Raw genomic sequence first — 12,729 nt, 5'->3', positions numbered from 1 at the left:
CCTAATGCTGGATCAGACCGAGGGTCCACCTAGTCCAGCGCTCTGTTCACACAGTGGCCAACCAGCCATAGGCCAGGGATGAAGAAGCAGGACATGGTGCAACAGCACCCTCCCGCCCATGTTCCCCAGCAACTGGTGCACACAGGTTTACTGCCTCGAATGTTGGCGATAGCACATAACCATCAGGGCTAGTAGCCATTGACAGCCTTCGCCTCCAGGAATTTATCCAACCCCTTTAAAGCCATCTAAATTGTAGTTTAAAAGCTGCTCTGCCACCTTTTTTAGCACCAGCAGTCTGGTTCCATTTTGGTTTAAGCGCAGCCCGTCAAATCCTCTTTTATTAGTATAGGACAAGGATGAACAACTTGTGGCCCTCCAGATGTTTTGGCCTGCAACTCCTAGCATCCCTCACTATTGACTATGCTGGCTAGGGCTGATGGGAGTTGTAGGCCAAAACATCTGGAAAGAGAAAGTTGCCCACCCCTGTTTTAGATAATGGGAGTTGTAGTCCAACGCAGGCTGGGGAAGATTGTAATATGTGAAAGAGAAATTATAGCTTCTATAATAACAAAGGAAAGGGGAGGAGAACATTTAAAAGAAAATACAGAAGTAAGGCTTGGAGAGGGCTAGACTCCACTGATGGCTAGACATCCAAGAGTATAAATCATAGAAACAATTTTGTTCAGTTTTGCTAGGGGGAAGCAAGTAGGAATGAAGAAGATGATATATGAATCATCAGTTTGATAGTGCTGGTCAAAGGATCACCCCAAAAATAGAATTCAGAACAGAGAAAAGAAATGTTTGAAGGCTTAAAGCTTTAGTGCAGCAATTGCCAAAAGCCAAACAGCAGGAGAAACACAAAATGTACTGGAGAGACTGAAAGAGCAGCAGGAGGAGAAACAGAAGAAGACATAGGGCTTTATTCACCCTGTGCGTGCCAGTTGGGTTCCGGCTGATTTACATAATTGCCCTCAACAGGTGCGGCTTCTCGGTGACTTGTTGGGCTGGTTAACAAACCACCCAGAACACATAGCTTGTTGTAGGGTTCTGTGGTGGTTTGTTAAATACCTCCAACAAGCCACCCTGGCGGGGTTCAGACAACACGAGAAGCAGTGGGGGCTTGAATTTGCAATTGGATGCTCACTGGCGCCTCAACCCACGTGGCTCGTAAGCTAAGGCGGGTTGCAATGATCGTCTGAACCAGATTAGTGAGACAAAGCGGTGGATGAGTTGAAGAAAAAAGGCTGCAGTCCAGTTTTATCAAAAGCTGGCTGATAAGGAAGGACAGAGAACAAGAAACATAAGGTAAACTTTGTGTAAGACGAGTCCTGGGCCCAAAACCATGCAATACAGGGTGGCTAAGGTGAAATGTTTGGATGATTACTATTTATTTATTTACTAATTATAAGCATGTAAAAACATCTTTCATCTTAGGATGTCAGGACAGTGTAGAAAAGGCGTAAAAATCAAAATAAGCCGCTGATATTACACAATAAAACCATAAGACAATAAAAACAAACCAGAGGCATCAAAACAGCAAAGCCAACAGAATAATTCCTGTCAGAACTTCATGTGCAGCTGCTAAGATAAGTGCTCTCGTTTAGGTTGGGAGAGATGCTGCTATTCATGTTTGGGATACACAAACACTCAAATGTTTGTCGCTGCTTAAAGGCCAACACCAAAGAGGAGTGTGTGCACTTGATTTTTCAGGTAAGCAGCTATCTATTGCCATCAGCATGGAATATGAAACAGCTCAATTAATCTTTGTTTACCGAGGATCATCTGTTTCTTTCTCCTGTGGCTCCCAGGGGCATTCGAGAACCTTTGGAATAGCACCTCCCTCTGAAGCAGCAGGCAGGAACCAATCATGTAAATCTGCTCCAGAGAGAGAGGGCAATAGGCAGAGTAGTCCTGCCTAGTGGTGGTGAAGTACAGGTTTTTGGTGAACTCTGCAGCTCTCTGAGCAGCAGGTTTCTTTGCACCGTCCACCCCACCCACTCCTTGGGTCAGTCAACCCATTCTGTACCGCAGCCACTTCCTTCCCATGGGCAGGACAGGTAGCAGGAAAAATAGCAAAGACACGAGCCACACCACAGTGGCAGCTGCAATTATTGAGCGTGTAATAGGAAGGGCAGAAGCAAAAGCCATAGCAAGGGGGTGGGGTGTCAATTCTCAAAACTTGCTGGGTAGCATTTTGATGCCAAGAGGTGAGTGATTCTGGAACCCTTCTTTTACTTTTGGATCTCAGTGAGAATCAGGCCCATTTCTGGATTTTAAATAGGGTAATAGAAGTGAGAGGGGCTATTCTCCAAACTTTAAAGTACAGGCATCAGAGCACTTCCTGTTCTAGAACTGGAGATAAGTTGTTCCACAAGGGGAGAGGCCTCACCTTTTCAGTTGAGGAATCAGGCTGGGCTTTGGTTGCACTCCAGTCCCAAGGCCTGAACAAGGCTCTCCTGGTGGCTGCAAGTTGATGGCTGCTTCCACTGCACAGTTACTATGGGGTTAATTGAGCATATAGACACCTGCCAGAAAAGCAGTTTAGGATGCAAGGCTTCCTGCTTTTGGCTTCACACCCTTTGGAGAAGGCCATGCATGCACAAAACCCAAATGTAGTTACACATCATTGTTATTCCTTTTATTTTGTATTAATCTATAATGTAGCATTAGTAAAGACCATACTGGCGTGTTTACATGATATTCAGTGACCCAAATCAGTCTTATTCAAGGACACTGGATGCTGTGTACAAATGTTCTTTACTGCTTCTTGTCTTTCATCAGACTGTAAGCTGGCAGGCAGAGCCTGTCTCACGTTTAAATTGTATATAGTACTTCCCTTGTGGTTTAATAGGATTAGGGTTAGATAGGAGACTACTCTAAGATCTTCTGTGCTTACTTTGAAATCAAGTGCTTAGTTCTTTGGTTATATTGTCCCTATAATGGAAGGAAATGGTATTTGACATCGTTTAATTCACCTCTTGATATTTTCCATTTGGCGACACTGGGGAGAGTAGTGACAGAGAACCCGATAACAAGGTGGATTCTATAGAATAGGCAACTGATAACCCCCCCTCTAAAATCAATAATAATATTAGGAATACATTGTAGACTTACACAAGCTGTGATTTACAGAGGTCATGTCATTGTTAAAGTGTGAAACATCCAATTTAATCGTTATCAGTACCTTAAGATTTGCAACAAATGTGTTTATCACATTTCAGTTCAAGGTATCATGAACTGAACACCTTTCATGTTGTGAATTGCTTTTGTACAGCTGATGGAAAATGTTTGGCATCGATTGGGTTAGATGATAATCACAGCATTGTACTCTGGGACTGGAAAAAAGGAGAAAAGATGGCAGCAGCCAGGTAAGAACATTGTTGCATTGACACAATTTCTAACAATCTGAGCTGTATACTTTTATATATACTATCGAGTCAGAATTTTAGGATCCTGTTTCAGGAGTTGAAAAGAAGTCTACACCTTAGACCTGTATAGATGTTCTATACAGTGGCCACCAGTGCTCTATACCAGATGTTCTGCACCAGTGGCCATATGCTTCTGTGTGCCACACCATGTGCACAGTGGCCTATGCACAAAGTCAGGAAACATGATTAGTTCATTTCATGACCCTTTTCACACCTTCAAAGTTTAATGTATCCAGTTCTCTGCCTACACACGTTGAAGGTGGGAATAAGTTTCATTTTTTCTGCTGTCATGCTATTTCCACCTGTGTTGCATAAAACTCTGGGCACACATTCTGATCCACGCATTGAGGTTGGATGTACAGAGGGTGTGGGGTCTTCCACCATGATTGTGATGCCAAATTCATTTTTATAGTAAATATTTACATCTTCGCGATCTCCATGCCCCCTGCAAATCTGCTCTTGTAAGTTGGAGGACTTTGGGGAATGGTGTGAAATATGATGTGGGGGAGGGGGGATGTAGATGGAGTAGACGGTTGACGGAAATCCCCACCCTGCTTATGGGAACAGGGAGGGTGTCTATATGATGCGGCTTTGTAGCCAGTTAAAATGCTACAGCAGCGCTGCTGCGAAGCAGAACCGATAAATATAGACGGCAGAAGTGAGTGCAGGCTATCTGGCTGGAAAACTGCATTGCTGGTGGCCATTTGACTCATCAAGCCTGCATCCTGCCCCCTGCCCTGTGTTCCCGGCACTTATCCTGCATGGGGGGAAAATCACAATTGGACTTGGATCTGCCTCCACCAACGCCAACAGGGCTTAACCCAAACCACAACCATCAGATGAAGAAACAACATGGTGACCTCGTAACAACAAAAGAAATCGTGGCAAAACCACACTAAAATGTGCATTTTCGGGGGTAAAAGCCCGACATGGCTGCAAGTTGACAGTTGCCTCATATAAACAATGCAGCACTACTATGCAGCCAGTATAGGGTTAACAGAGCATATAGACACCACCACACCAGATGAGCAATTTAAGGCAATGCAAGGCACTGTGTCAAGGCAGAATGTTTCCTTGTATTCTTCTGTCCCTTGGTTCTGTATCTGAATGGCATGAGCTATATCTGCCCTCCTGCTGTGTATCCTGGTGTGCTGGAGTACAGATTCCCACTCGGAGTACATCTGCCATACAATTTTAGTGGTGGAGTTTCATTTGGTATAAATAGATTTGCAAGTCTCTCCTGTTCATGCCAAGCCACCTGTTCTAGCCCAACTCTCATCTTCCCCATCCTAAACTTGACTAAACATTTCCCAGGGATTCTTTTATTTCATTTGCTGTCTGGGAGCTTAGCTGTTAACCCACCAAGGGCTAAGAAGCTTTTGTAATTGCTTAAAAGGTCAGAGTATCGGGGAAGAGCTTGGACCCATATCTGATTGGTTTTCTAATGGATGTTCTCATTTCATCTATTAAATAGCATTTACCTTTTTATAAAATAAAAGGATGTGTGGCAGTGTCCAGGCAAACCATGGCTGAACCACAGTACATTTGGGGTACATTTTACTGAGGTGTAGTAGACTTTTCCCACCAGTGTAAAATCTTTATCTGAAATCTTGCATGCAATTGAACTCTGCTCTGTTTGGTCCAAAACAATTGGATTAGGCACACCGCTGCCTCAATGGCGGACTGAAGACTATGTCACGGCAGTCAGGATCAGATCTGTGCCAAATCCCTATAAAGCAGGAGGTGTGTGTGTGTATGTGTGGGAGTTTTAAAGCAAAGCATGAGTAGGAGGAGCCGAAGCCTTCCCTCACTCATGCTTTCCCCCAGAAATGCTATTTTAAAAGTCTTCTCCCCCCATCCTCAAATTTGGGGCTTCATGACCAGAAGTAACCCCCACCAGGAGAAAAACATGCTTTTTATAAAAGCAGTTGGAGAATTACAGCATGGTTCAGACGCTCCCCAATTGACACAGCTGCTTGCATGTGGAGAGATTGCTCAGAACCCTGTTTCCTGCTCCTCTTCAGCATGCATGCAAACCCTAACACACCTTATCATTACCAGAAGTGGAAGATCCATGCATGCCTCACTGTCTTCATCCTTCCCTCTCTCCCAAATGTAAGTAATTTGAACTCTGATCTTGTGTAATTGGCACTCAGGCCAGATGGGAGGGTCAGGTTAGATTTTGGAAGGGGTTTGCAGCCTTCCTTTGGCCTAGGTACTTCAGTGAATGCAAGCAGGGGAAGCATGTTGAACCCCATGCAGTTCCTCTTCCGCAGCCTCGTGCATCTCATTTTTAATTTAATATACCATTCTTAAAAACTTTTGGGGTCCCTGCATTTGGAGGTGATTAATGCTCTTATTTGCCCTGCAAATTCTCTCAGCCATCTGACTACAAATTTGATAACCTATCACAAGTTTTCCAATGGCCCATATTGTAATAATTTAAAACTGAGCATGGCAAATCACAGCACCCGCCCAGATGAATATAATGTGAATTAATCACAAACGGTCTTTGAGGCCTTATTTCTGCTGGCTTAACTGTTCTTTGAAATATTGTTTTAATTTTTGCCCTTCTAATTGTCAGTCTAATATGCTTCAATACCTATCACAGATCTTCCAGTCTTCCTTCTGAGACTACTTAAATAATTAGCTGCTTGCTTATCACCTAGTGGTTTAAATGCTACCCTTTATAGCTTTCTTAATTAATTTGACCAGTGTTGCCCTTTCTGATGTTGTCTTGAATTTGCTAAAATGCAGCTGTAGCGCCCCCCCTCCCAAAAAAAAACACACCTTATGAATTCTCTTTATGCTCTATGAAGCCGGATGCCTTCATGTTTACTCAATGTAGGGAAGGTTCGCATTGCTCTAATATTTAGGCCAAGTCCAGGAACATGACAGCCTAAAATAAAACAAACAAACAAACAGAGTGAGTTACAGATGTGTCCAACCAGCATATAAAAATTCACATGCAGAAATCAAATCAAAAGACCATTGTAATAATTGTAATGATTAAAAAAATAAATCCAGTGAAGTTATACATGTTACAATGAATCCATCTCAATAATATCAACATGACTCAGAGGGAATCTACACGCTGTACTGAAGGCGCTTGTGTGCGCCTCCAGTGCGCCGTCAAAACAACGGTGTAGACGGAGAAAGAAGAGGCGGAGGAGGAGGAGGCTGGGGAACCGGCCGCGTCCTTGCCGCCGCCACCTCCCCGCCGGCCTCCTGCTGCCGGGGTAAGAGCCACCCAGGTCGGAGAACTCAGCTTCCACTTCCGCCAAGCTCTCCGACCTGGGTGGCTCTTACCCTGGCAGCAGGAGGCCGGCAGGGAGGCGGCGGCAAGGACATGGCCGGTTCCCCAGCCGCCTCCTCCTCCGCCTCTTCCTCCGTCTCTTCTTTCTCCATCTACACCATCGTTTTGACGGTGCACTGGAGGCGCACACAAGCGCCTTCAGTACGACATGTAGATTCCCTCTCAGTCTCACCACATTGTATATATGTATGTGTGTGTATATCTATCTATCTATCTATCTATAGGATCCACTTCAGGTAATGGCTCAGTTCAGACAACATGTTTCTCAGTGGTGATTTTAGAACTCCACGGTGGAGGGCTCCGTGGAGTTTTCCATTGTGTTGAGTTGACTTTTCCCACTGGCGACAGAGTTCCCTGGCAAGAGTGGCGAAAGGAGTGAATGCTGTTCCAGGAGAGCCACTGGGATTGTTTTTTTGTAGCAATGGCTGATGGGATACCATCAGGAGGACTGGGGAAGGAGAGAGGGCGGAGGAACCGTCAATCAAACGTCAAGATGGATTGTACTCAACTCCACGGTAGCCTACAGTCACACAATGGTGGAGTTAGAACATGTTGTGTGGGGAGTGCCCCTAAAAATTCAACCGTTGTGTAGAGTTTTCAGACTGTGTTGACTAACGTGTTGTCTGAACTCAGCCAATATGTCCTTGAGGTATTAGACCCCCCCAAAAATAAATTAAAAAATAAAGTGGGGGTGCACAAGCCTTTTGTCTCTGTGGACCACATGTGATGCTGGTTCAAGTGCTGGGGACCACACATACTCATACTTGTGCACACATACATACATGCATATGCACACACACACATCCCAATGTTCTCTATGAGGATCTCTGGGTTGCCTGACCAGAGTGTACAGGGAGTAGAGAATTTGGTGATGGCGGCTTTGTCAAGGCATCCCTGCAGGACTGCAGTAAAGGCCTTCAGGGGCTGCAGCTTGTGCACCCTGCACTAAAGGGTTCTTATTGTAAATGCCCTTCAAATAATCAGATCCTGATAATTGTCGTCATTCCTGTTAATTCTGAGGATTAGTAAAATAAAATACATAACTAGTTCTGTGGTGGTTCCTTTTTATTATCATCTTGATGTTCATGAACATGTGACTATATAAGATGCAACACACCAGTCCCCCGTTGAGATTCATTGAACTTTGCTCAGTTTATTTCATGTTCCTTTTTTTAACCAGCTTCACAAACCTTTGGAAGCCAACTCGGTAACTCCAGTTTGTATCTTGTTAGTTTTTCATGGACTAACGTGTGCTAGTTTTACAGAATTAACAGGACTACAGAAATATACTGGGGAGTGATCCTTTAAAAGATTTACCATATAAATCCATTAATCATGTAATATTTATTTTACCATATGAAGAGAGTTTTTCTCCTCTTGGCAGGGGACGGGGTCTGTTTCCTTCAAGCACTTATTGCACAAACTGGATTCAACACTGTTTAATATGCCATGTATTATATTGATCATATTGAGTCTGTGATAATTATTTAGGCCGTGATAACTTCTTTGACTACGTTAGAGAAATTATCACCCAGAATGGCTTTTCAATGGATCTTAATTTAGAGTTTTTCAGAAACTGTTAAAGGAGCATTTTAACACATGGGTTTTTAGTACTTGTGTGTGTAAATCAGCAATAATATGGATGTAAACATACATTAACTATGATGTGCATTAAATTGCTCTTCCATGTTGTGTCCTGCAATAGTAACAGATGGGACAGAGCTAGAACACAGGCCTGCTGTTGTCACATCATATGACTTGCTTGTCAATCAAGAAATCCCCAGTCCCTCTCATTTTACTTTGTTTTTCATTTCTAGATGTTACAATTAATCCCAAATTAGTTTTTCTTTGCAGGTCTCCTTTAACACCTTGCCTGCCCGCCCCGGCCCACCACACACACCTTACAATGCTCCCCTATTGCAAGCATAGACAATTCATGCATCCTTTACATTTTAATGTATTGCAGGGGTCACAAAGACAAGATATTTGTAGTGAAATGCAATCCTCATCATTCTGATAAACTGGTGACTGTTGGATTGAAGCACATCAAATTTTGGCAACAAGCAGGTACTATGTTATGTTTAAATATTAAGTTTCATCTTCATCAAGGGACATTTCATGCTGTTCAAAAGTCCAACAGTCTGGACTGTCCTCTGCCTACAGTCAAGGATGTGCCAAAGATGTGTAGTGTGAACTAAGATGTCCCTAGACAACAGCTTCCCAGAGAGGTTTCTCTAATAGCCATGACCATTCTTCAACCACACAGTAAGATCTCCACATGACCATCTCCAGGAGCACATGGCATGGAGAACATAGCATGAAGGCATGTTGGTACATGTGAAATAGCCCCGAATCTACAGGTCGCTGAGTGTTCTAGTCATCTCTACTCCAGTTGAGCAGACCACACTGAATTCAGTAAGACAACTTTACAAGTTCTTTCTCACACGCTACTGTACCAGCACCAGTTCTGCCTAGCACTGCAGGAAGGATGTGTTTTACTTATTCCTGCAGCAGATGTTATTCCTACAGCTGATGTTTTTCTAACATTAGTATTGCTTAGACTTCAATGCTCCTGGGCTTAGAGGTTCCAGCACAAAATAGTGTTATGACCCAAACCTGTATATGCTTGCTTCTGCAAGTAATTGCCAGTGGAACTTAATCAAAACTAAGTATGCTTAGGTGTGAGGCATTGATATGATACAGGTGTTGGAATTTAACTCTGTAGGTACAGTCCACATATACTTGATCAGGTATATTTATAATTCAGATAGTTGAATGACCTTGACATTGATCAGACTAACACACTATGTGATAAGTCTAAACTCACCATATGACAGCTGAGTTGCATCCACAGCTGTTGTTTTTAAAGCCAACTGTATTTTGTCCTCACAACTGCAAAGCAATGTAGCGTAGCAGGACTGCAGTTAATGCAGACTTCAACACCTGCTCAGTTATTTGTTATTCATACAATTAGCAATTGCATGAACAAGCTCCAAGGCAAAAAAAGAAAAAATCTGGATTGGGACTATTGTGAATGGGAGTGGGTCTTTAACCTTTTGCCTTTGATGTGATCCTGATCTGGATTCCCTCTTGCAGCTCTGGAGAAAAGCTCCCATTGGTGATTACAGCTGCTATTTACTTTTTAAAAATATATTCATGCGATTACTAGAAATTAAGTCCTATTGAAATAGGTGGGATGTTCTTCTGAGTAAATGTGCCTAGGAATAGGCTGTACATCCCATAAACTTCAGTGGGAGAAATGAAATTAGTGGGGACTTTGAAGTGCTTACCTTTGGCTAGATTGTGTCCAAAGACTTTGTACAGTATATAACCCTAAGAGTAGTTTGTGAGTACTAAAAATTATGATTTCCAGCTGTAAAATCCCAGAGCTGCTTTAACTTAAAAGAACGCAGTAAACAACTGCAATACTGTGGCTTCTTGAGGTGGAAGCGGCTGGCTGGTTGGGTGCATGCTGGCCACGACGTCATTTGCCACAAAGGACCTCACAACGCTCCCAAGCCACAGGAAATCCCCCATGAAGACACCCACCCTCCAATAACATTCTTCTCCATAAGGACAAGGGTCTTTGGCTCCTGTACGAATGTAGCACATGACCAGCTTGCATTTTTCCCTTATTCGACTTACCTATATAAAATTCTGTTACCTCCATCACTGATAACAGAAATATCACTTTATAATCATGATTGTTGCTCTGTCATCATAATTCAGGTGGTGGCTTTACCGCCAAACGTGGCATCTTTGGAAATATTGGGAAACAGGAAACCATGATGAGTGTTTCCTACGGACGAATAGAGGACCTGGTTTTCTCTGGATCTGCAACAGGAGATATATACATCTGGAAAGATATATTGTTGCTTAAGACAGTGAAAGCACATGATGGGCCTGTATTTGCCATGCATGCCTTAGATAAGGTATGTGAGTCTTGTGTTATCACATATTACTTCTTTGGCTTTTGGATTTCACATTTCACAGCCTGTTATTTATTTATTTATTTATTTATTTATTTATTTATTTATTTATTACATTTCCATACCTCCCAATAGCCGGAGCTCTCTAGCCTATTCGTTGTATTCACACAGTTCCGTTTTGGTATCCTCTTCCTTTTAATTGGAGGTGTCGGGTTTTGAACTTGGGATCCTTCTGCATACAAAGCATGAATTCTGCCAGGAAGGTTTGACCGAAAAGTGCCTTTGGAAATCAGATGGGTTTATTAGGAGGGAACAGTTTGACTCTAATTACAGTTGGAGGGGGCGTTGTCATTGATAGGTGTTTCTGTCTACTAAAGACAGCTGGGATGATCCCTTCTTAATCCCCTCTGGTCTTGACCTCTTACGCTCTGTGACCCTGGCTGCTTTGCTGAATGTCTTTCTGGCTGATATTAGTGTTTTATACAATTTTCATAAATGTGCCTTAGCTACACCATGAGCAAGAGGGCACACTACATAGATCTTAAGGCAGAGGTGGGCAACGTGATGTCAGCAGGTACCAATGTGCCGCCCGACACTTTTATTGGTTCCTACTATGGCGCCCTATCCTTCCTACTTAACACGTTTTCTTACTGGCAGCTGGGATCACCTTTAAGCAATGTGAGGGCCTCCAATCTGCTGCCATCTTCATTTTCCATGAATGCCTCTGGGCTACGTGATAGGGCTCAAAGACATTCTTAGGAAATGAAGACAGCTGGTGGCTGCAAACCGAGGCTTGCTTCTGCAACATGCCCAGCCACCAAGAAAAAGAAGCATAAAAAAGAGTGGGTTCAAAGATGTTTCTTAGTGTGTTGTGTTTGGGCAAATGACTTGTCCTTTGTGATTTGCCATGCCTTCCATGGCAGCCATTTTGTGGTGATGCACATGACAGTTTCTCAAATTAGCTTAGCCACAGTGCTACAGATATTGGTAACGATAAGATTGGTTTATTTGAATGCGCTCTATGTGGGACTACCGTTGGGCTTAGTCCAGAAGCTGCAGCTGGAGCTTTGCTACATGAGGCATTTATTGTGCACTCATGATCTCTTACTCACAGTTATTTACGGGTTCTTTAGATGATGTCGTGATCTTCCAGTTTTGCTTCTGTTTTTTAAGAGCACTTTCCCGGGGGTTTTTAGATTAGGGAAAATGGGGAGCTATTTCTGAAATAAAAGCTATTTTCCTACTTTGTGTATTTGCGCTATTCTGCTATAGCACAGTGCCACCTAGAGGTTCTGTAGCAGAAAAGCAGGAAAGGAAAAGCTCTTTGTGTAGAACTCAATTCTGCAACCAAAGTGAAAGTAGGTACAGCAATTAATAGCCTCATGTAGAAAAACACCTGGTGCAGAATGCAGCAGTGAGTCTACTAACTAGAGCCTCTCTCCAACAGCACGCTGCTAAAAGAACTGCAGTGGCTGACATTAAGCTACCAGGCGAAGTTTAAGATGTTGTTGTTAGCGTATAAAGCTCTAAATAACTTGGGACCAGGTTAACCCAGGGAGTGCCTCACCCCTTACGTCCCTGCCCAACTTTTGATGCCATTGCATTTTATGTTCACCGCTTTTGATACCTCTGTGGAAAGCGATATATACATTTGAGAAATAAATAATAAATGAATAATAAAAAGTTGCCAAATATGCCCACAGGCTCAAAAAGGCAGCCTATCCCTGCCTTCAAGTTAAGATCTTAAGGGAAAAAAGGTTGCATGAAAAATAAAGTTTCAGCAGGTGCAGGTTTTCCTACCGTTGTAGCGCTGTGGTAGAAGAAGCTGCACCTTGTCAAATTCTCTCTTCTTGGCACTTATTAATGGTGCAAGAGCTCATTGGTTCCATTTGAATCTTGGAACTCTGCTAATATCCCCCATAGGAAATCTGGCCAGGTTATCTTCCCACTCAATACTGCTTATTGTTTTATTACCAATTTCTTAGCATTTCCTAGACAAGCACATTTAGACCCTGGACCACTGCGGACTGTTTAGCTTTGAATTTATTACCATAAA

General features: G+C 43.0%; 1 protein-coding gene across 1 annotated transcript in view; it reads left to right on the top strand.

The window, feature by feature from the left end:
• The window catches only part of EML6 (EMAP like 6), a 168,546-nt gene that overhangs the window by 92,765 nt on the left and 63,052 nt on the right, over positions 1-12,729 (top strand). The window contains exons 15-18 of the mRNA XM_063123822.1: positions 1,605-1,710; positions 3,275-3,368; positions 8,711-8,811; positions 10,474-10,676. Coding sequence (XP_062979892.1) covers positions 1,605-1,710; positions 3,275-3,368; positions 8,711-8,811; positions 10,474-10,676 — 504 coding nt within the window. The remainder of the gene's footprint in view (positions 1-1,604; positions 1,711-3,274; positions 3,369-8,710; positions 8,812-10,473; positions 10,677-12,729) is intronic.

The sequence above is a fragment of the Elgaria multicarinata genome, chromosome 4, assembly GCF_023053635.1.
Source record: "Elgaria multicarinata webbii isolate HBS135686 ecotype San Diego chromosome 4, rElgMul1.1.pri, whole genome shotgun sequence".
In the NCBI taxonomy this organism is placed as follows: domain Eukaryota; kingdom Metazoa; phylum Chordata; class Lepidosauria; order Squamata; family Anguidae; genus Elgaria; species Elgaria multicarinata.
The sequence above is the reverse complement of the archived record's forward strand: the minus strand, read 5'-3'. Positions and strand labels throughout refer to the sequence as shown.